Below are 22507 nucleotides of genomic sequence, written 5' to 3' on the forward strand. Positions count from 1 at the left end.
GAGGGAGGGAGGGAGGGAGGGAGGGAGGAAGGAAGGAAGGAAGGAAGGAAGGAAGGAAGGAAGGAAGGAAGGAAGGAAGGAAGGAAGTCTTAGGATAAGTTCTGGCACATAGAAAGCACTTCAAAAATATGAGCTGTTATTACCCTTTTTTTCATTGATTTTATGGTAGCATCATTCATTGCTTTTACACAGTAGTTCAGATTTCTTCTGCTTATTCTGCCTTAGTCTTTGGTTAGTTTTAACATTTAAATTTTGCTCAACTACCTTATTTTTTTCTCAAAAATGCGAACTTCTCTCCTGATGTAAGAAAGAAAGTGAGAAAGGTATTGCTGACTGCCTAGATCTGCAAGGCTCTGCTCTGAGGCAGTGATCAGGGTTCTATTAGCCCTGTACAAAGCACATAGCCCAGAGCCTGGCCCCGAGCAGGTGCTTCCTCCTCGGCCAGCCCAGCACCCAGGGCCCTCACCTTCGTAGGACCAGTTGTTGTTGAAGGTCTGTGTCAACGCCTGCATCTCCTGCAGGAGAACCGAGTCTGCCTGGGAGGAGGTTTCTCCTCCATCCTCTTCTTCCAGAACCTCCTCTTCTTCCTCAGGGTCTGGGGAGTTCTGCATCATCTCCTCAATCTCCTCAATTACCTGAAGAAGGTACATGAGAGAGTGCTAACTGTGTTCTCTGCTAGAGGGGCACTCTGGCTTGAATTTTGATCAGTTAAGGATGTTTCTAATTAGCTATCTGAAAATGTCTAAAGCAATATCGTTTTGAAATAAATACTGAATAATAAAAGTAGTTCCAACCAAAGGCTTGCATACACTCTTTCTTTAATGTAAAGCACTCTTTAATGTAAAACCTCTTCCAAGAGCTCCATTTAGATAAATGATTTATTGGAAATAAGCTACTCTTTCAGGAAGCAAGGCAGAGCTGCCTGGAAGGGAACATTTACTTCAATTTGCTGAGCTCTTTATTTCTAAGTGGGAAAACATTTCATTCACCCAACTTTAACACAAAACCCAGTCCATTAATTGTCATAATACATGTGACTGGAAAAAACGGTGTGCTTCTAGAACAACACAAAATGGGGAGGAAAACAGCTATTTCTCCAGAATTCACCTAGACAAGAACTGAAGCTGCCCAGCAACAAATGAAAATAGAGATAATGAAATAATAGAAGGATAGGTAGAGTCTAGAGAGCAGCAAATAGATAAGAATCCCAGCTCTAATCTAGACTATTGACAGGAGCCAGCTCCCAGAAGTGGAGGGAAAATTAGATATCTGCCAAAAGGAACAAGAGTGAATTACTAGCTGGGCATGGTGGCTCCTGCCTGTAATCCCAGCACTTTGGGAGGCCGAGGCAGGTGGATCACTTGAGCTCAGGAGTTCAAGACCAGCCTGAGCAACATGGGGAGACACCATCTCTGCAAAAAAACAGAAACATTAACCAGTTGTGGTGACGTGTGTCTGTAGTCCACGCTACTTGGGAGGCTGAGCTGGGAGGTTGCCTTGAGCCCAGGAGGCGGAGGTTGCAGTGAACTAAGATCGGTCCACTGGACTCCAGCCTGGGCAACAGAGCTAGATCCTGTTTCCAAAAAAAAAAGAGTGAATTACTTTGTACATTAATTATTTACAAATAAAGAAGACTGCTGCTGAAAGCAGGTCTTTAGATGAGTTTTGTCACAACCTTCATCTTTTTCTGTTCTCCATGGATGGACTAAATCTCCAAGGCCAGCACCATAGTCTTTGAGGCAGTTTCTTCACAGTGGGCTGGACCAAAGGTAAGGGGCTTTGGGATCTCCTCCTTTAGAATAATTTCCATTATTATTCCCAAACCTATTCACCTCTACTCACAAACTTAGGAGATAGCCAGTCTTTGACTACTGAAAGCCATTTCACAGAATGCAACCAAATGACACAAATCCCTGTCAGGATCTTATGGCTGAATGTCCCTTTCTCTAAGAGTAGTTATAATTGAGTTCGTATCATTGAATTGTAGTTCCTCCTACAAGTCACAAGAATAGCTATTAGCCCCTATTTTTAAAAATCTGGTTCTCTTTAGTCTCCTAATCCTCACCTGTTTCAATTTCCACCTTTTTATCACAGATATGAAAAAGCACCTTTGTTGCTAAAAAGCACTTTCTGGCACTGAAGGCTCCCAGTGGAGCTTTGCAGAAAGACTTTGTGGAAACTTATGTAGTGTTTAGCTCAAAATAAGCACCCATAAATATTTGTTGACTAAAACATTGAAGAAGGAATCCGGAAACTGAACATTATCCTAAGTAATAAATTATTAAAGCTATTATGATCTCAATTGAATGCGAAGCACTCTATCTTTTTTCACAAAGCCAAAGTGGCTCTAAGACTCCTTTTGGAAGGCTCAAAATTTTGAGTGTTCTATGAAATGTAAGAAAATATCCATCACACAAAAGCCTCATCTGTCACTTCTCTTTTTGGAAAAACAGGTGTTTGGGACCCTTATTTAAGCATCTTGACTCCAAGTACAATGAATTGCAATAAGAAGGCTTGGCAGGAATCGAAACACTACGCCTGTCTCTGGCTACTATCAGAGACTGACCCCAACTATCCCAAGTGTCAAGAATGACATTCATGTTCGCTGCAGGTGGGCAACCTGAGGCAGAAAGAAAAAGGAAATGCTTTATCAAAAATACTCTGAGTTGGACAGGCACCGTGGCTCATGCCTGTAATCCCAGCACTTTGGGAGGCCAAGGCGGGTGGATTGCTTGAGTCCAGGAGTTTGAGACCAGCCTGGGCAGCATGGTGAAACCTCATCTCCACTAAAAGTACAAAAAATTAGCTGGGCATAGTGGTGCATGCCTGTAGTCCCAGCTACTTAGGGGCCTGAGGTGGGAGTATCGCTTGACCAGGGAGGTTGAGGCTGCAGTGAACCCTGATTGTGCCACTGCACTCCCACCTAGGTGACAGGGTGAGACCCTGTCTCAAAATGAAAAAAAAAAAAGCCAGGCATGGTGGCTCGTGCCTGTAATCCCAGCACTTTGGGAGGCTGAGGCAGGTAGATCACTTGAGGTTAGGAGTTTGCAACCAGCCTGGCCAACATGGTGAAACTACATGTCTCCAAAAAAAATTTATAAAAATTAGCCAGGCATGGTCATGCATGCCTGTAGCCCCAGCTACTTGGGAGGCTGAGGCAGGAGAATCACTTAAACCCGGAGGCAGAGGTTGCAGAGAGCCAAGATCACGCGACTGCACTCCGCCTAGGTGACAGAGCAAGACTCTGTCTCAAAAATATATATATAAAGAAAAAAAGAAACAAAAAATACTCTGAGCCATCAGCACAGGCATCACATGACCACATATCTTTCTTCTGCCTTAAATGGATGTAGCAAGTGTGTTCTCTTGAACTTTTTCTCCATTAAAAGAATGAAAGGTCCCAATAACCTGGAGAGATACTCATACCTGATCTGCTGTGAGCAGAGGCTCCTCGTTGATACCAGAATCATTCTCACTCTTCTCATTGAACTCTTCCTCTTCTTTCTCATGGATCTGGAGAGGAGGTAGGGAGATGGAATTCTGGGTGACTGTCAGCAGAAGTGGGATTGCCTCTAGTCTCAAGAATGGATGATACTGACTGGGAGGCCACTCCAGCCAGCTGCTGTCTAAACAGTGGAGCTGAAGAGGTGTCCAGAGTTTCATCCAATTCCAAACATATCTTTGCCCCATCACTGACTCCAGCATGCTGCACTGAATACAACTTGGCAGGAAAAGATGATGGGGGAGTGGCCAGCACCATTCTGACTCGAAGGGAACAGCACTGTTTTTTAACCCAAAGACAGGTCATCCTGGGGTGAACAAGGCTCCTTCTCCAGGTAAGTGACACTGCAACAAACTGCAGCAAAGGTGCCCTGATTTTGTTAAGAAGTTCCACCCTGGGGGTTTGTTTCCAGATTTCGTATTACTAGGCATTTTAAGGAATAGGTTGTTCTAGTCCAAATAATGATGACTTTCAGAATTTGATGAAATGCCATCCTGTTACTGGAATCCAGGCATGATGTCATAGCTGATGGCAGATGTAAGAAATCTACATGGGACGTGCCACTGAATAACCTGACCGCATGAACTAAACAACAACAAAACTATGAAAGAGAAACCCATTTATCTCATTTGCCCTGTGTCTCTATAATTCCATAATCCCAAGTAAGATTCTCAAAGTTCACAGCCATCAGAATTCTAGATATTTAAACCTAACAAGATAGTCAAAGCATATCTGGCTCAACTGACCATATCCCAAACTGCCATAGTCTGGCACTTATATTTGTGCCACAGAAAAATTAATCCCTGAACACCTCACAAGCTGTATGTCTAGAAGTCTGATTTGAATGTCAGCCAAGGGGGAGGCAGGAGGTGTCTCTAGGAAATCTCTCTGCTGAGTCACCTCTCATCCAGGAATGAATCCTCCTTTCACTCCAGTAGCTGGCACACTGACTGGCCCCTTCCCTGGGGCTTGTATTCTGTCTTTTCTAACAGGAAACAGCCCAGCGCCAATCCAAGCAATCATGTCAGAGGTAGTCTATCCTCAGAAACTTCTCCCGTCTTCTGTGAGCTCTGCCTTGGCAGACATCCCAAACAGAGCACATCACCTTTTATCTCCATTTGCTTAAAACCAGGACTGTATCATTTAAAAAGAAAAAAAAATAAGCAAATATATCTTAAATGCCACCCGTGCTCAACCTAGATATGGGGTAGGACAGGGAGGTAATGGAATCATCTGAAGGGTCTGTGTACCAGATGGTGACATCTATTTCCGCTGTCAAACCCATATGCTCCTCTCTCTGCCAAGTCCACCACCTGTGGTAGCCTCGTGGCTTCTACCGCTCCCCACTATGCAGAACAAAACTCCTGGAGCTACACTTTGTTCACAACTACACTCATGTGGAAGAACTTTCTTCAGGCCAGAAAGTCCTGCAGTAGAAGTTAGCCCAAAATTAAGAGAACAAAGATACATTTTTTCCTCCAGATCAAAATTAGGAGAGAAAAAGGAATAAATTTATCAGTATGTTCCGAGCCCGAGTTAGTGTGAGCCCAAGTTAGGCTCATCCTGGGAAACAGGTTTATTTTTTATAAGCATCTAACAGCAACTGTTAGTCTATAATCAGAAATTGGCAGGGGGTAAGGGGTGGTGGGCACTAAGTCTATATAAAAATGTCATGTTTACATTTTCTGAAATGTGGCTGATTTTAGTGGGTTTACATCCCTGACTGTTAATATTGCTTCTTTCAACTACACCATCTCCTCCTTCCCCAAGGTCCTCACTCCCTGGGGAGTTCCAGGAAGAAAGCAAGGAGGAAGCTTCTAGAGATAGATCCTTCTTGCTGCTCAAATGCTAATAAGCCTGGGCTGTGGCCGTAATGATGCACTGGTAGAGCTTCCCTCCCCTCCCCCTCTCAGACACAAAGCCTCCAGGTCTGAATTGTCAGGCTTGGGAAAATAGAGATGGGAAAATCAATTATAAGCTTATGAAAGGTACTGTGAGTTCCTACTATTATGGGAACCATGCTCATCCATTGTTTTCTTATTTCTCAGAAGTCTGCCACTAAAAAATAAAATAAAAGGAGAGGCATACACAAAATACTGCCAAGAAAACCCTGGCTCCTTCCCTCTATGTGTAGATTACCCCCTAATCCTTGGGCTTCCCCACCTCCATCGTGCCCCAGCCTCTTCTCCTCCCGCTCCAGTGTTTGATTCTGATCCTCTCACCCTTCCCACCCTCCCTAGATCTGGTTCCCACATTTTCTGTCCATCCTGCTAGACTTTGCTCTGTTCCAACAGCATCCATCACTTCTGCAAAAGCCCTCGCCTCTTTACAGGCACTGTTTACAGACTCCCTCCCTCCCCTCCTTGACCAGGACAGTATCCTGTGCACAGGGTGGAGAGCTGGAGGGGAAACAACGAAATGGGGACAAAGAAAGGTTTTTGAAAAATGACAGCCCTTGTGCCTATAAATACTGTTGATCCTAGCATAAGACACAGACATAGAAGTTGTGGTAGAGAGTTCCTTTAGTCCCTTGTGTGGCAGTGGAGAAGCTACCTGTCAAAAATAACTTCAGACCAGGTCATTTGGGGTTGAATTTCTTTGTCAGCTAAAACTGCTAGTTGTTACCAGGTGTGGTGGCTCACACCTATAATCCCAGCACTTTGGGAGGCCGAGATGAGAGGATTGCTTGAGTCCAGGAGTTCGAGACCAACCTGGGCAACATGGCGAGACTCCATCTCTACAAAAAATAGAAAAATTAGGCATGAGGGCACACCTGTAGTCCCAACTACTCAGGAGGCTGAGGTGGGAGGATCAATTGAGCCATGGAGATGGAGACTCACCATGATTATGCCACTGCACTCCAGCCTGGATGACAAAGTGAGATCCTGCCAAAAAAAAAAAACAAAAACAAAAAACTTGCTAGCTGTTTGTATACTATTGAAGTGAACTATGCTCTTCCAAGAAAAGTCATTCTTCCAAATGACTTCTTCCCAGAATTGAGAAGATTTGAATCCAGAAAGGGGTCTGGCCATACCATTCAGCAAGCTGTTTCTTCCTCCTGCTTTTGGTAAGAGTGTGCCTCTAGGACTATAACATGAAAGCTTAAAACTTGAAAAGAAATGCAGAGAACCTTCCCTGAGGCCTATAACATTGCTAACTCTTGCTGCACAGTAAAGTGTTCTGAATGATGATTAAAATTATGTGGAGTCCTTGATTCTTTTTTTTTTTTTTTTTTTTTTTTTTTGAGATGGAGTCTCGCTCTGTCACCCAGGCTGGAGTGCAGTGGCCAGATCTCAGCTCACTGCAAGCTCCGCCTCCCGGGTTTACGCCATTCTCCTGCCTCAGCCTCCCCAGTAGCTGGGACTACAGGCGCCCGCCACCTCGCCCGGCTAGTTTTTTTCTATTTTTTAGTAGAGACGGAGTTTCACCGGGTTAGCCAGGATGGTCTCGATCTCCTGACCTCGTGATCCGCCCGTCTCGGCCTCCCAAAGTGCCGGGATTACAGGCTTGAGCCACCACGCCTGGCCCAATAATGACTATTAACCAGTGTATTTTATTAAAGTGTTTCAAATGACCCCATTCATAGAAAAGGTAATTTTTACAGCACATTTAGCCCTTTTCATAATATTTTCCTCCCCTTACCACTATTGTTTGACATGAGTGGTTGCCCCCCGACAAAAATTAAGAGAACAAAGATACATTTTTACCTTCAGACAAAAAGTAAAAAAAAAAAAAAAAAAAAGAAATTCACCACAAATATGTCCCTTTTTTTTTTAGACACAGGGTCTCACTCTGTCACACAAGCTGGAATGCAGTGGCACAATCATGGCTCACTGCAGCCTCGAACTCCTTGGCTCGAGTGATCCTCCTGCCTCAGCCTCCCAAGTAGCTGAGACTATAGGCAGGTGCCACCACACCTGACTAAGATTTTTTTTTGTTTTAAATTTTTTTAGAGATAGGGATCTCACTGTGTTGCCCAGGATGGTCTCAAACTCCTGGCCTCGAGCAATCCTCCCACCTCAGCCTCCCGAGTGGGATTACAGGTGTGAGCCACTATGCCTGGTAACTATGTCCCTTTTATGCTTATGAACAACCAGGAAACGTCTGCGTGGATTAAGTCAATGGCTGTGCATTCCCATAGGGAGATGCACCAGGGCATGCAGCCAACACATATTTGTTGAAAGAATTAATGAACAATTGAAAAAGAGAGGACTGAGAGCAGTACTATCATCTAGATTCAGTCCACTTCCACAGGTAACTTAGCTATTTAGTCACCTGGAAAAGAGGAAGACATGACTGGGTATGGTGTCTCATGCCTGTAATCCTAGCAATTTGGGAGGCCAGGGTGGGAGGGTCACTTGAGCCCAGCCTGGGCAACATAGTGAAACTCTGTCTCTACAAAAAAATGAACAAAATTAGCCAGGCATGGTGGTGCACACCTGTAGTCCCAGCTACTCAGGAGACTGAGGTGGGAAGACTGCTTGAGCCAGGGAGGTGGAGGCTGCGGTAAGCCATGACTATTGCCACTGTACTGTAGCCTGGTTGACATAGTGAGATCCTGTCTCAAAAATATGAAAGACATAATTCACTGTCCTGGACTTCCAATTTCCTCTTATCCAGACAACCACTGTCTGCTATTAAATAAAGGTTATAAGGTAAAAGGAGACTGTGTTTTACATCACAGTAACAGAATAGATTGATAAATTGAAAGCCCCAATAAAAGTGGTAAGTTGTGAGAAAAATAATAATGACTCCTACAGACTTATTAACTCAAGCAAATTATTTTGACGTAAAAATGTAAATGTACATTTATTTATTCACCAAGTGCCTAGTGTAGGACCAAGCTTACAATGAAACTCTGAGGAGAGTTCCACAGTCTCTCTTGCATCATCCACATAATAACTTCTTTTTTTTTAAACAGTCTCACAAAATCACCCAGACTGGAGTCCAATGACATGATCAAAGTCCACCGCAACCTCCAAGTCCTGGGCTCAGGCAGGTCTTCCACCTCAGCCTCCCAAGACCACAGGTGCACACCACCACTCATGGCAAACTTTTTCTTTTTTTTGTAAAGAGTGAGTCTAGTACTCCCTCTTTATCTTTACCCAGGCTGGCTTCTAACTCCTAGGCTCAAGTGATCTTCCTACTTCAGCCTCCCAAAGTGCTGTGATTACAGGTGTGAGCCACCACGCCCAGTCCATAACATAATTTTTAAAATGATTTCCTGTTTCCATTTCTTTATAGTAGAAGGTGGGTACACAGGAGATTGGGCACACATTTATCAGCCCTTCCTCCTCAAACCCTACTAAAATGAGAGTCAAGGGATCAAAAAAGAATAACCCAAAAGGGACAAAGTGAACAGGAGAAAAGACAACAGCAAGAGAAATGCCAGAAAACAGATGCTGGCCCAGCAGGCTCAGCAGGGTTAAACTTGGTGAGAGGAAGCTGCCCAAGGTAAAGGGCGTCACACTGCAGATGCTGAATGGCTTAGGAATTGCAGACCCTGAGGGGCAGCAAGGTGGGGCTACATAAGGAAGATTTGCTGGTATCCTTCATAAGAATAGTGAGACCCAAGTGTCTTCTTCCAACCCAGATAGGAAGGGAACTGCATCCTCTCAGCTCAAAAGGACTATAGACTTCACTCTGAGCAGGTTGAACTAGAGCCTCTGGACTCAGAGCACCAGGCCACCTAAAAGTGAGGGTGAGGGTTCTTACCAAAAACAGAGAGAGGATGTAAGACTCTACAGACCGACTCACCAGACAGACCCCTGGCCTCCTTCCCTGATTAGGCTCCAAGGACACTGGCAGTTTGTTTATTCTGTCCATCAAGCCATTGGAGGACACCTCTCTACGGATACTATAAGTCTACAAATACGTGCCAGCTGCCAAGATCTCCGAACAAGATGCATAGGTCCTTACTGGCACTGTGATCCAGCAGGAAACAAGCCCTGACCCCATAGGCTTCTAGGGCCTCACTTTTTTTTTTCAAGGGCTTCGCTCTGACACCTAGGCTGAAGGGGAGTGGCTCAATCTCAGCTTACTGCAACCTCTTCCTCCAGGGCTCAAGCCATCCTCCCACCTCAGTCTCCTGAGTAGTTGGGACTACTGGCGCATGCCACCATGCCCAGCTAATTTTTGTAATTTTTGTAGAGATGGGGAACTTGCCATGTTTCCTAGGCTGGATTCAAACTCCTGAGCTCAAGCAATCCACTGGCCTTGGCCTCCTAAAATGTTGAGATTATAGGCGTGAGCTATCACCAGCCACTGTTTTTTAAAAAATTAATGTTTTTAGAGACAGGGGCTTGCTCTGTTGCCCAGGCTGGTGTGCAATGGTGTAAACATAGCTCACTGTAGCCTCAAACTCCTAAGCTCAAGCGATTCTCTAGCCTTAGCCTTCCAAGTAGCTGGGATTACAGGTGCATGCCACCAGGCCCAGCTAACGCTTTTTTTTTTTTTTTTTTTTTTTTTTTTTTTTACTTTTTGTAGAGACAGGGTCTCACTATGTTGGCCAGGCTGGTCTTGAAAATCCTGGGCTCAAGTAATCCTCCTGCCTAGGCCTCCCAAGTAGTTGGGACTGTAAGTGCACTCCATTCACCATGCCTGGCTACCTTTTTGCATTTTTTTTTTTTTTTTTGATAGAGTTGTAGAGATGGGGCTGGTCACAAACTCCTAGGCTCAAGGGATCCTCCCGCCTTGTCCTCCCAAAGTGCTGGGATTATATGTGTGAGCCACCATGCCTGACCATAAGGCCTCACTTTTAAATATGAAAAGATGCTCAAGGATTGCCAGACATTTGAAAATAACCCCCAACATGAAAGACAAAAATGTATAGAGGAGGGAAATCAAAAGCAACAGAGAGAGCAGAAGAAACCTCTTCTAAGAAACTACTATGCTTGCCTTCAGAAGGATAACAGAACACCTTTCTTCCTCAAAACGTGTTCTATTTATCAGAATTAATCTAAAAACTATGAAGATGTAGACTTACTAAGACCAGAAAAAAGAAAAAAAAACACAAATTTTGTAAAAACTGGAAAGGGCTCTTAGAAATTAAAGGTATGATAGAAAATTTAGACTTTTCCACCGAGCTGAAGGCTGAGAAAGTTCCCTGGAGGGTGAAACAAAATAAGCAGATAGAATATGAGAGGAGAAAAATATTCAGAAGATCAGCTTCAGAAGTCCAATACTTGAATAAAAGGAATTCTAGAAAGCAAAAACAGAAGAGATGGCCCCTTTCAGCCATGACAGAGTAGCTAGTATTGGACTTATCCCTCCTACCATAAACAACTACAATCTGGACAAAATCTATGAGCCAATTGTTTTCAGGCACTGGACACAGGCAGTGCAAGGCTGTGATCCTTGAAAGAAGGGAAAAACATGAAATAAATGAAATAAATAAATGAAAGCTGAAGGAATCTGTCACCTGTGGCTCTACACTACAAGACACGCTATAAAAAGTATTTTGGGTTGAAAGGAAATGATAAATCAGGGTCTTCAGGAAAAAATAAGGAACACCAGAAATGATAAATATGTAGGTAAATATTTTTAAAGAATCTTTTTTTTTTCCTTCTTCTGTTTTCTTAAAAGACAACTAACTGTCTAAAGCAAAACTAATAACTTTGTGTTGTGGAGTATACAATGTAGATTGAAATAAATATATGACAATTATAGCACAAAAGATGGGAGGAATAGACTTTATACTATGACAAGTGTTTTACATTTTATGTAAAGTGGCACAATATTAATTCTAAATGGACTATGATAACTTAATAATGTATAGTGTAATCCCTAGAGAAACCACTAAAAAAAAATACGATGAGGTATAGATACAAATCCAACAGAAGACATAAGATGGAAAGCCAAAGAATATTTGATTAACCCAAAAGCAGGCAAAAAAGGTGGAACAGAGGAACAACAAAACAGAAACAAAACTAGATGGGACAATCAGAAATGAAGACAATACGCTTCAACACAAATTATCAATATTATGTCAAATGTCAGTGGACTATACACTATGCAAATAAACTAAACACAATAATCAAGAAGCATAAATTGTCAGACTGAATATAAAAACAAGATCCAACTATATGCTACCTGCAAAAACGCACTCTAAATAAAAAGAGAGATAGGCAGAAACTAAAAGGATTGAGATAGATACACATACACACACACACACACACACACACACACTTTGCAAACAGTATGCATAAGAAAGCTTAAGTGGCTACATTCATATCAGACAAAGTAGATTTTAAGATAAGTATTACAGAGGAATGACATTTCATAATGATAAAAGGATCAACTAATCAGGGAGATGTACTCAGAGCTTCAAAATATATAAACAAAAATCAACAGAACTAAAGAAATAGAAATAAATGCACAATAATGGTTGGAGATTTTAATAAACCTTTCTCATTAGTTGACAGAATAAACAGACAAAAAACATCATTTGGAACACAGAGGAATTCAACAATACTATCAACCAAGTTAACCTAGTTGACATTTATAGCACATTACAACCAACAATTGCAGAATGCGCATCATTTCCAATGGCACATATTACATTCACTAAGATGTACCATGTGCTGGACCCTAAATCAGTCTTAACATATTTTAAAAGATTTAAGTCATACAAAGTATGTTCTCTGACAAAATTAAATTAGAAATCAATTTTTAGCAAGATAGCTATAAAACCTCCCAAGCACTTTGAAATTAAGCAGCAAACTTCCAAATAACCTATGGGTTAAGGAAGAAATTGCAAGAAAAAATTAGAAACTATGTTTTTAATTGAATGATGAAAACCTACCCAATCAAAATATGTAGAATTCAGCTAAAACAGTGCTTAAAGGGAATTTTATAGCTTTAAGATTGTTTTAAGTTTAAAATATAATCAAATTTCCTTCCTTAGGAAGCTAAAAAAGCTGAAGGGCAAATTAAACTCCTGCTAAGTAACAGGAAGGAAATAATAAAGCTAAGAGAGAGAATCAATAAACTAAAAAGTTAACAAACAAAAAAGGCAATCAAAGAAATCAAAAGTGGTTCTCTGAAAAGATGAATAAAGGTGATAATCCCACAGACCAGCTGACAAGAGAGAGTGAGAGAGGGATGGAGAGAGAACACAAATTAACAAAGTCAGGAATAGAAAAGGGAACATCACTATAAATCTTATAGACATTTTCAATAACAAAACAAAATTATAAACAAATGAATGGTCAATACATTCAATGATTAAATAGATAAATTCCTCGAGAAACATAACTTATCAAACCTGACTCAGTAAAACTGAATTTGTAACGAAAATCTTCCACAGAGAAAAACCCTAGGCCCAGATGCTTTCACTAGTATAGTCTATCAAACATTCAAGTTAGAAATAATACCAGTGTAATACAAGTTCTTTAACAAAGTAGAGATAGGATAATTTCCAACTTATTTTATGACATTAGAACAAAATGAAATTTCAGGAAAAGAACATGATGCAAAAATCTTTAATAAAATATTGGCAAATCAAATCTCACATTATATAAAAAAGATAAAATATCATAACTAAGTGGGGTTTATTTTAAAATAAAATGCTGGTTTAATATTTGAAAACCAATTAATATAATTCATCACATTAACATGACAAATTGATCTACGTGTATAAATTGATCTGTAGACTCTGCACAATCACAGTCAAATTTCCAGCAAGATTTTTTGCAAAAATTCATCCGCTGATTCCAAGATTTATGTGGAAATGCAAAGAACCTAAAATAACTAAAACAAATTTGGAAAGAAAAAAAAAGGACACAGTTGGAGAACTTATATTACTTTATTTTCAAGACTTACCATAAAGCTACAGCAATCAATGCAGTGTGAGATTGGCATAAAGATAGACACATTTTAAAATAAATTAGGGATGTTAAAAAAAGACACACACATATATATACCATTGAAACAGAATAAATAATTCAGAAGTAGATCCACACATACATGATCAATTGATTTTCAACAAAGATGCCAAAACAATTTAATGGGGAAGGGATAAGATTTTCAATGAATGGTACTGGAATAATTGAATAGCCATATGCAAGAAAATAAATCTTGAAGCCCAGCACTGTGGAGTGCCTCAGTAGTCCCAGCAATTGGGGAGGCTGAAGCAGGAGGATGGCTTGAACCAAGGAGCTCAAGACCAGCCTGGGAAACAGCAATACTTTATATCAAAAATTTTAAAAAATGAGACCTGACCCTTACCTCACACTATATACAAAAATAATTTGAAGGCTGGGCACAGTGGCTCATGCCTGTAATCCCAGTAGTTTGGGGAGGCCAAAGCGGGTGGATCACTTGAGGTCAGGAGTCTGAGATCAACCTGGCCAAAATAGTAGAACCCTGTCTCTACTAAAAATACAAAAATTAGCTGGGTATGGTTGCAGACACCTGTAATCCCAGCTACTCAGGAGGCTGAGACAGAAGAATTTCTTGAACCTGGGAGGTGGAGGCTGCAGTGAGCCAAGACTGAGTCATTGCACTCCAGCTTGGGCGACAGAGCAAGACTCCATTTCAAAAATGAAAGAAAGAAAGAAACTCATTTGAGATGGATCATAGACCTAAATACAAGAGCTAAAATTATAAAGCTTCTAGAAGAAAACTTAAGAAAAAAAATCTTAGTGACCTTGGGTTTAACAAAGATTTCTTAAATACAACATAAACACAAAGTATAAAAAGGAAAATATCAATAAATTGGACTTCATCGCATTTAATTTTTCTTTCTTTTTTTCTTTTCTTTTTTTTTGAGACAGAGTCTCACTCTGTCGCCCAGGCTGGAGTGTGCAATGGCACGATCTTGGCTCGCTGCAACCTCTGCCTCCCGGGTTCAAGCAATTCTTTTGCTTCAGCCTCCCTAGTAGCTGGGATTACAGACATGCGCCAGCATGCCAGGCTAATTTTTTTTTTTTTTTTTTTTTTTTAGTAGAGATGGGGTTTCACCGTGTTAGCCAGGATCATCTCAATCTCCTGACCTCGTGATCCGCTCGCCTTGGCCTCCCAAAGTGCTGGGATTATAGGCGTGAGCCACCACGCACAGCCTAATTTTTCTTTTTGAGAGGGGGTCTCACTATGTTGCCCAGTCTGGTCTTCAACTCCTGACCTCAAGCGATCTGCCCACCTCAGTCTCCCAAAGTGCTGGGATTACAGGCATGAGCCACCACACTCAGCCTTCATCACATTTAAAAACCGTTTGCTCTTCAAAAGATAATGTTAAGAAAATTAAAAGGCAACCTATAGACTAGGAGAAAATATTTGTAAAACATGTATTCAACAAATGATTTTTATCTAGAATTTATAAGAAACTCTCATGGCCAAGCATGGTGGCTCATGCCTGCAATCCCAGCACTTTGGGAGGCTGAGGGCAGATCACGAGGTCAGGAGTTCGAGACCAGCCTGACCAACATGGTGAAACCCTGTCTCTACTAGAAATACAAAAATTAGCCAGGCATGGTGGTGTGCATCTGTAATCCCAGTTACTTAGAAGGTTAAGGCAGGAGAATCACTTGAACCTGGGAGGCAGAGTTTGCAGTGAGCTGAGATTACACCACTGCACTCCAGCCTGGTCGACAGAGCAAGACTCTGGCTCAAAGGAAAAAAGAAACACAACTGAATACCAAGAACACAGACAATGTACTAAGAAAATGCACAAAAGATTTGAAGAGGCATTTCACCAAAGAAGACATACAGGCCGGGCACAGTCACGCCTATAATCCCAGTACTTTGGGAGGCCAAGGCAGGTGAATCACTTGAGCTCAGGGATTCGAGCCCATCCTAGACAACATGGTGAAATCTCATCTCTACTAAAAATACAAAAATTAGCTGGGCATAGAGGTGTGCACCTGTGGTCCCAGCTACTTGGGGAGCTGAGGTGGGAAGATTGCTTGAGCCCGGGAGGTGGAGGTTGCAGTGAGCTGAGATTGAGCCACTGCCCTCCAGACTGGGCAACACAGCAAGACCCTTTCTCAAAAACACACACACACACATATTGTAAATAATCACTTGAAAAGATGCTCAATATCCTATGTCACTAGAGAAAAGCAAATTAGAACTGAAATAAGGTATCAATTTTGTTACTACCCATGAAGATGTCTAAATTTTAAAGATTGTCCATAGCAAGTGTTGGTGAGAATATGGGACAATTACAGCTCTCAAACTGGGAAACAGTTTGGTAGTTCCTTAAAAATTTAGACATGGGAGTTAAATGATGAGAACAAATGGACACACAGAAGGGAACAATACACACTGGGCCCTACTGGAGGATGAAAGGTGGGAGGAGGGAGAGGATCAGGAAAAATAACTAATGGATACTAGGTTTAATACCTGGGTGATGAAACAATCTGTACAACAAACCCCCATGACACCAATGTACCTATGTAACAAACCTGCACATGTACCCCTGAACTTAAAATAAAAGAAAAAAAAAAAAAAAAAAGTTGAACATACACCTACCATATGACTCAGCCATTCCACACATAGGTTTTTATCCAAGAGAAATGGAAGCATATGTTCACACAAAGACCTACAGAAGAATGTTCACAGCAGCTTCATTTGAAATATGCAAAAAGTAGAAAAAATAACTGTTCATCTATAAGCGAATGAATAAGCCACTGGTGACATATCCATAGAACAGAATACTACTCAACAACAAAAAGAAATGAACTGTTGCTATACTTTAAAACATGGATGAATATCTAATTACACTGAGTTTAATAAGCCAGACAAAAGGAAATGTACATATTGCATGATTCCATTCATGCAAAATTCTAGAAAATGAAAACTAATCTACAATGACAGAAAGCAGATAAGTGGTTGCCCAGAGATTGGGCAGCAAGAGAGAAGGATGATGAATATGTTGAATATCTTGATTATGGTGATGGTCTTGCAGATATATGCAGATGTCAAAATTTACCAAGTTGCTCACTGTAATATGTGCAGTTCATTATATGCCAATTACCTTTCAATAAAGATATGGGGAAAAACAAAACAAAATAAAATAAAATGGTAATACATCATGATGAGGTTGTGTATATCTCTAGAATGCATGGTTGAGTTGACATTTGCAAATTAATTTATGAAATTCATCACATTAACATCATAAAGGAGAAAAGCTATATAATCATCTCCACAGAGGCAGTAAATAGAAATAGTAAATCTTCAGAAAAATAATAAGAAAACATCACAATTTAAAGTCATGAGCTTCTAGGTTGAAAGGATTCACTGAGATAACACAATGAAGGAAAAAAAAAACTTCATTCTAAAGCACATTATTGTAAAATTTCAAAAGAGAAAGGAAAAGGAGAACATCCTAAAAACTTCCAGAGAGAACCAAAAAAGTCACACAATAAAGGAGCAGGAATCTAAAGATGGAGAACAGAGTCAGCCAAAAGGACTGGGAATCAGAACAGATTTGGGGTTTCTCAACACAACCTAATGCTAGAAGAGAACAAAGCCCTCAGAATGCTAAATAATAATATTCTTATATATCCTAAAAACCATTTCCTCTGTACCCCTTTCTCAAAAATATGCTGAAGAGTTTGGTTTGTTGTTGTTTTTTCACCAAAACAAGGAACTATATCTAGAAAGATTTTTTAAATATGGCAACCAGAGGACAGGAGAGGAAGACAAAAGAATCCCCAGCATGAAGGGAAGGACATTCTCCAGGAGCAGCTGTGCAGCTGATCTAGCGAATGACCAGACCAGTTTGTAGCAAAAAGATGAAAGGGACTAACTGGGATGTTTTCAAGAAAAAAAAAACATGGAACTGACACAATACAGTATCTGATGCCTTTAAGCATTGTGTTATTTATACTTTTTAATTTTCTGAAAATTTTGATTTCTAACATTTTAAAGAGCTTTCTGGTGCAGAGAGACTGTACCTTCAAGATTAGCCAATTCTGGCTGGGTTCAGTGCCTCACACCTGTAATCCCAGCACTTTGGGAGGCCAAGGCAGGCAGCTCACTTGAGATTAGAAGTTCAAGGCTAGCCTGGCCAATATGCAAAACCCTGTTTCTAACAAAAATACAAAAAAAAAAAAAAATTAGCTGGGCGTCATGGCACATTCCTGTAATTCCAGCTATTTGGGAGGGTGGGGCAGGAGAATCACTTGAACCTGGGAAGTGGATGTTGCAGTGAGCGGAGATCATGCCACTGCGCTCCAGCCTGGGTGACTGAGTGTGACTCTGTCACCAAAAAAAAAAAAAAAAAAAAAAATAGCCAATTCTTAGAGATAGCAAAGGGCTCAGCAAACCTTCTATATGCAAACTAACCAAAGCCAAGCCCTGCCCCCTCTACCTGACCTCTACATCCCAGGAGGCAGAGTCCTCTGCCTTAGTCATCCCAGGGTCAGGTCCTAGGCACTAAGGACCATCCCTAATGTTTACAGCTTGCAGAAATTACTCAAACTAGCCAGTCCTAAACTGTTTACCCCGTCTTGCCATTCCTGAGGCACTAGCCTGGCTCTCCCCTGGCTACTTCTGCCTCCAGAGAACACTGGAGCTTCCCCATGTGGCCCCACATGGCCCCATATGGCCCCACTATAAAACTGGAGCTATATGCAAAAAAAAAAAAAAAAAGGCAACTAAAAGAAGTGCAAGCAGTTGCCTCTATGGAGTAGGGAAAGACAAGAAGGCAGGGGTCTACTGTTTGCGGGGGTTGTTTTGTCTTGTACTTACAGTGCATTACTTTCAAAGCATTAATTAACTTTTTAAACTATGTAGATGTGTTACTTTGATTTTAACAAAAAATGACTCTCTTTGCAGTCACAATTCATTAGTGGGTACAATATTTAATTAAATTTCTGAGTACAGTCACAAGGACAGCACAAACAGGTTTGGGAACAACTGATTCTCAAAAATGGACCACTTGGTCAGGTGCAGTGGCTCACACCTATAATCCCAGCACTTTGGGAGGCCAAGGCAGGTGGATCACCTGAGGTCGGGAGTTCAAGACCAGCCTGAGCCTGGCGCGGTGGCTCAAGCCTGTAGTCCCAGCACTTTGGGAGGCCGAGACGGGCGGATCACAAGGTCAGGAGATCGAGACCGTCCTGGCTAACACGGTGAAACCCGTCTCTACTAAAAAAATACAAAAAACTAGCCGGGCAAGGTGGTGGGCGCCTGTAGTCCCAGCTAATCAGGAGGCTGAGGCAGGAGAATGGCGTGAACCCGGGAGGCGAAGCTTGCAGTGAGCTGAGATCCGGTCACTGCACTCCAGCCTGGGCGACAGAGCGAGACTCCGTCTCAAAAAAACAAAACAAAACAAACAAACAAAAAAAAAACAAGACCAGCCTGGGCAACATAGTGAAACTCCATCTCTACAAAAATACAAAAATTAGCTGAGCATGATGGCAGGTGCCTGTAATCCCAGCTACTCAGGAAACTGAGGCGGGAGAATTGCCTGAACCTGGGAGGCGGAGGTTGCAGTGAGCCAAGATCACGCCATTGCACTCCAGCCTGGGTAACAGAGTAAGACGCCGTCTCAAAAAAATAAAAAATGTATTTAAAAAATGGAACACTTAAGTGGAGGTATGAGGGGTGACGAGAGAGAAACCTCACAGCTGTGCATAGTCAGCATGCCAAGTGCTTTTGGTCGTATGTTTTACAGAAGGAATACAGAGCACTGGTTAATTTGGTAAATCGTTTAAACTTAGGGCAGGTAATGGAGCTCCTACTGTAATTAATCCAGATAATAAAAGAGGATGAAATAAAACAGCCTTAATCCATCTACTTTTGCTACCCTGTCCTTTTCCCATGGGTTAGATATAAGAAATACTACAAGGAACAGGGCTCAAGCTCATCCTTCTCAGGGTCATTCAGTTTGCCCTGAAATATTAACCCTCTTGAGGGAAATCTGGAAATTAGGATAAATTAAAGCCCTTTTGAAGGGCAGAGTATCTTACATATCCTTTGGCTTAATCCACAAAATGAGTTGGAAAGGTGTCAAAAGAGATAACAAAGCAAAATTTGCCTTTTGTACCATGATGGACCTGATTTAATTTCAGTAACTAGATTTATTCCATTATTGCCTCCATCTCCTTTGCAGTTTGTTTAAGTACTAAGCACCATACCTGCAAGCATTACAAGAGAAAATGCACAGCCGAGATTTCAAAACAGGACCTGAGACACGGCCTCCTATGTCTGTGCTGAGGAGGCTTGCAGGAAATCTTGGTTTCAAAGTCACCATCTAACCTGCTGCCTTCAATGAAGCCTTCAGGTTTTGATTACCTTAGATTGCTAATTACTAGAAAAATGGAGAAGGATATATACAGCTACATTTTCAACAAATCAGTCAACTGCTGATCTCTTTGCTGTGCTATTTTGAGCAATAATCTACAATTATATTGCAGCGTAAGGGGAATCTGTTTCTTGCTCTTTTACTTGGACTCAATTCTGAAACACTTAGAAAGATTAGATCCATCCAACTCTATCACTTGCTGAGCCCACAGGGCTGTGACAGCCCTTCTGATGATAAATTGTCAAGATTTCCTTCACAGCTGAAACTAGAAAACCAAGTGAGGCAGAAATTGGCTTTTAACATAGAGCCATTAAATGATTTTTACCTTTTGCTGTGCTCTGAATGTTTATGTCCCACCCCCCAAATTCATACGCTGAAATCCTAACGCCCAAAGTGATGGTATTAGACAGTGAGACCTTGTGGAGGTGATGAGACCGTGGAGGTGGGATGCCCACAAGTACCTTTCTCAAAGAGGCCCAAGGGAGCACGTTAGACCCTTCTACCATGAGGAGACACAGTGAGAAGCTGCCGTCTGTGAACCAGAAAGCAGGTCGGTCCTCGCCAGATACTGAATCTGCCAGCACCTTGATCTTGGACTTCCCTGCCACCAGAGCTGTGAAATCAACTTCCGTTGTTTATAAATTACTTAGTCTAGCCCGAACCGACTAAGAAACCACTCCATATGTAGATTCAGATGGGAGGGGCAATTTGGATCTTCTGAAAGGCCACCCCCTTTATGGCCTTTGCAAATCAACTCAAAATAAATCTCATTTTTATTCTTCAGAAGCCCCTAGGCTATTTTCTTCCTTGGAGTCAGTAACTCATGGAGTGTGACTCTGGTCCAGACACATAAATGTTCCCCTTGGTTGAGTTTCTTTCTTTTTTTTTTTTTGAGACGGAGTCTCGCTCTGTGGCCCAGGCTGGAGTGCAGTGGCCGGATCTCAGCTCACTGCAAGCTCCGCCTCCCGGGTTCGCGCCATTCTCCTGCCTCAGGCTCCCGAGTAGCTGGGACTACAGGCGCCCGCCACCTCGCCCAGCTAATTTTTTTTGTATTTTTTAGTAGAGACGGGGTTTCACCGTGTTAGCCAGGATGGTCTCGATCTCCCGACCTCGTGATCCGCCCATCTCGGCCTCCCAAAGTGCTGGGATTACAGGCTTGAGCCACCACGCCCGGCGGTTGAGTTTCATGAAGAATTCTAGGCCAGCATGGTGGCTCACGCCTGTAATCCCAACATTTTGGGAGTCCAAGTTGGGTGGATTGCTTGAGCCCAGGAGTTTGAAACCAGCCTTGGTAACATGGCAAAGCACCATCTCTACAAAAAATACAAAAATTAGCTGGGCATGGTGGCATATGCCTGCAGTCCCAGCTACTCAAGGAGGGGGTGGGGGTAAGGCTGAAGGATCACTTGAATCCAGGAGGTCAAGGCCGTAGTGAGCCGAGATTGCGCCACTGCACTCCAGCCTAGGTGGAGAGTGAGACCCTGTCTGAAAAAAAAGAGAGACTTCTTCCCCATCGTGTGGCCACATTGCTAATATCTGGGCCCTACCTCTGGCCATTGTCAAGTGCAAGATCCATCAGCACTTGTTCTCAGCACTGTTTTTGGTGGGCCTGAACTGTTCATTTAAGATGGGAAAACCTAATTTTTTAAAACCATCATTGTTTGAACCCAAGAGAAGCCCGTGACAGTTTTCTCCTCTTATTTCAGGCCACTTTATTCTTCATGTTGTAGTACACAGGTTAGAAGTATTGAAAGTAATGGCAGGCCGGGCGTGGTGGTTCACGCCTGTAATCCCAGCACTTTGGGAGGCCAAGGCAGGCAGATCACAAGGTAAGGAGATCGAGACCATCTTGGCTAACACGGTGAAACCCAGTCTCTACTAAAAATACAAAAAATTAGCCAAGCATGGTGGCGTGCACCTGTAGTCCCAGCTACTCAGGAGGCTGAGGCAGGAAACTCCCTTGAACCCGGGAGGCGAAGGTTACAGTGAGCCGAGATCGGACCACTGCACTCCAGCCTGGGCACCAGAGCAAGACACCATCTCAAAAAGAAAAAAAAAAGAAAAAGGAAAGTAAAGGCAAAAACCACAATTACTTTTGCACCAACCGAATAGAAGTAATCTGTGTTTATGCTTTTCTATAGATAACCATTCCTATCACTTCAGCTATATTGGGTGTCTTCCTTATCTTATTTTTCACCCTCCTCCACAACTCCTACCTTCCCAACGATTTTTTTTTTAATTGAGATGGGGTCTCACTGTGTCATCCAGCTTGGAGTGCAGTAGCATGATCTTGGCTCACTACAACCTCCGCCTCCTAGGCTCAAGCAATCCTCCCACTTCAGTCTCCTGAGTAGCTGGGACCACAGGCAAGCGCCACCATGCCTGGCTAATTTTTTGTATTTTTGGTAGAGATGGGGTTTCACCATGTGGCCCAGGCTGGTCTTAAACTACTGAACTCAAGCAGTTACCCACCTTGGTCTCCCAAAGTGCTGAGATTACAGGCATGAGCCTCCATCAACAATTTTGAGCTTTATTACACAGCAAGGAAGACTGTTGAGTTACTGAATGTTTTTCTAACTGAATTCCACATCTTCTCAAGCCCTGCTAAACCAGGGGCCCCAGAGAGGTACCTCAGTGTCAGAGCAGTTGCCATTCAGAGCCTCGATGTTTGGATCCCTCCAGTCTTCTGACAGTGAAGGGATGTAATTGTCTGTCAGAGCATCCCAAACCCTGTAAACAAAGAGAAGCTCTCA

The 22507-nt window shown here is 42.2% G+C and overlaps 1 protein-coding gene across 2 annotated transcripts in view; it reads right to left on the minus strand.

Annotated features, from left to right (window-relative positions):
- FEZ1 (fasciculation and elongation protein zeta 1 (zygin I)) overlaps positions 1–22507 on the minus strand; it is a 51682-nt gene that overhangs the window by 14777 nt on the left and 14398 nt on the right. The window contains exons 3-5 of one of the 2 annotated variants that reach the window (XM_011934606.1): positions 22385–22484; positions 3427–3513; positions 467–635 (exon numbers count right to left, since the gene is read on the minus strand). In XM_011934606.1, the coding sequence (XP_011789996.1) occupies positions 467–635; positions 3427–3513; positions 22385–22484 (356 nt within the window). Of the gene's footprint in view, positions 1–466; positions 636–3426; positions 3514–22384; positions 22485–22507 lie in introns of those variants that run through there. The other variant, XM_011934607.1, reaches the window with a different exon arrangement.

This window comes from Colobus angolensis, unplaced genomic scaffold, assembly GCF_000951035.1.
Source record: "Colobus angolensis palliatus isolate OR3802 unplaced genomic scaffold, Cang.pa_1.0 Scaffold137, whole genome shotgun sequence".
Classification (NCBI taxonomy): Eukaryota; Metazoa; Chordata; class Mammalia; order Primates; family Cercopithecidae; genus Colobus; species Colobus angolensis.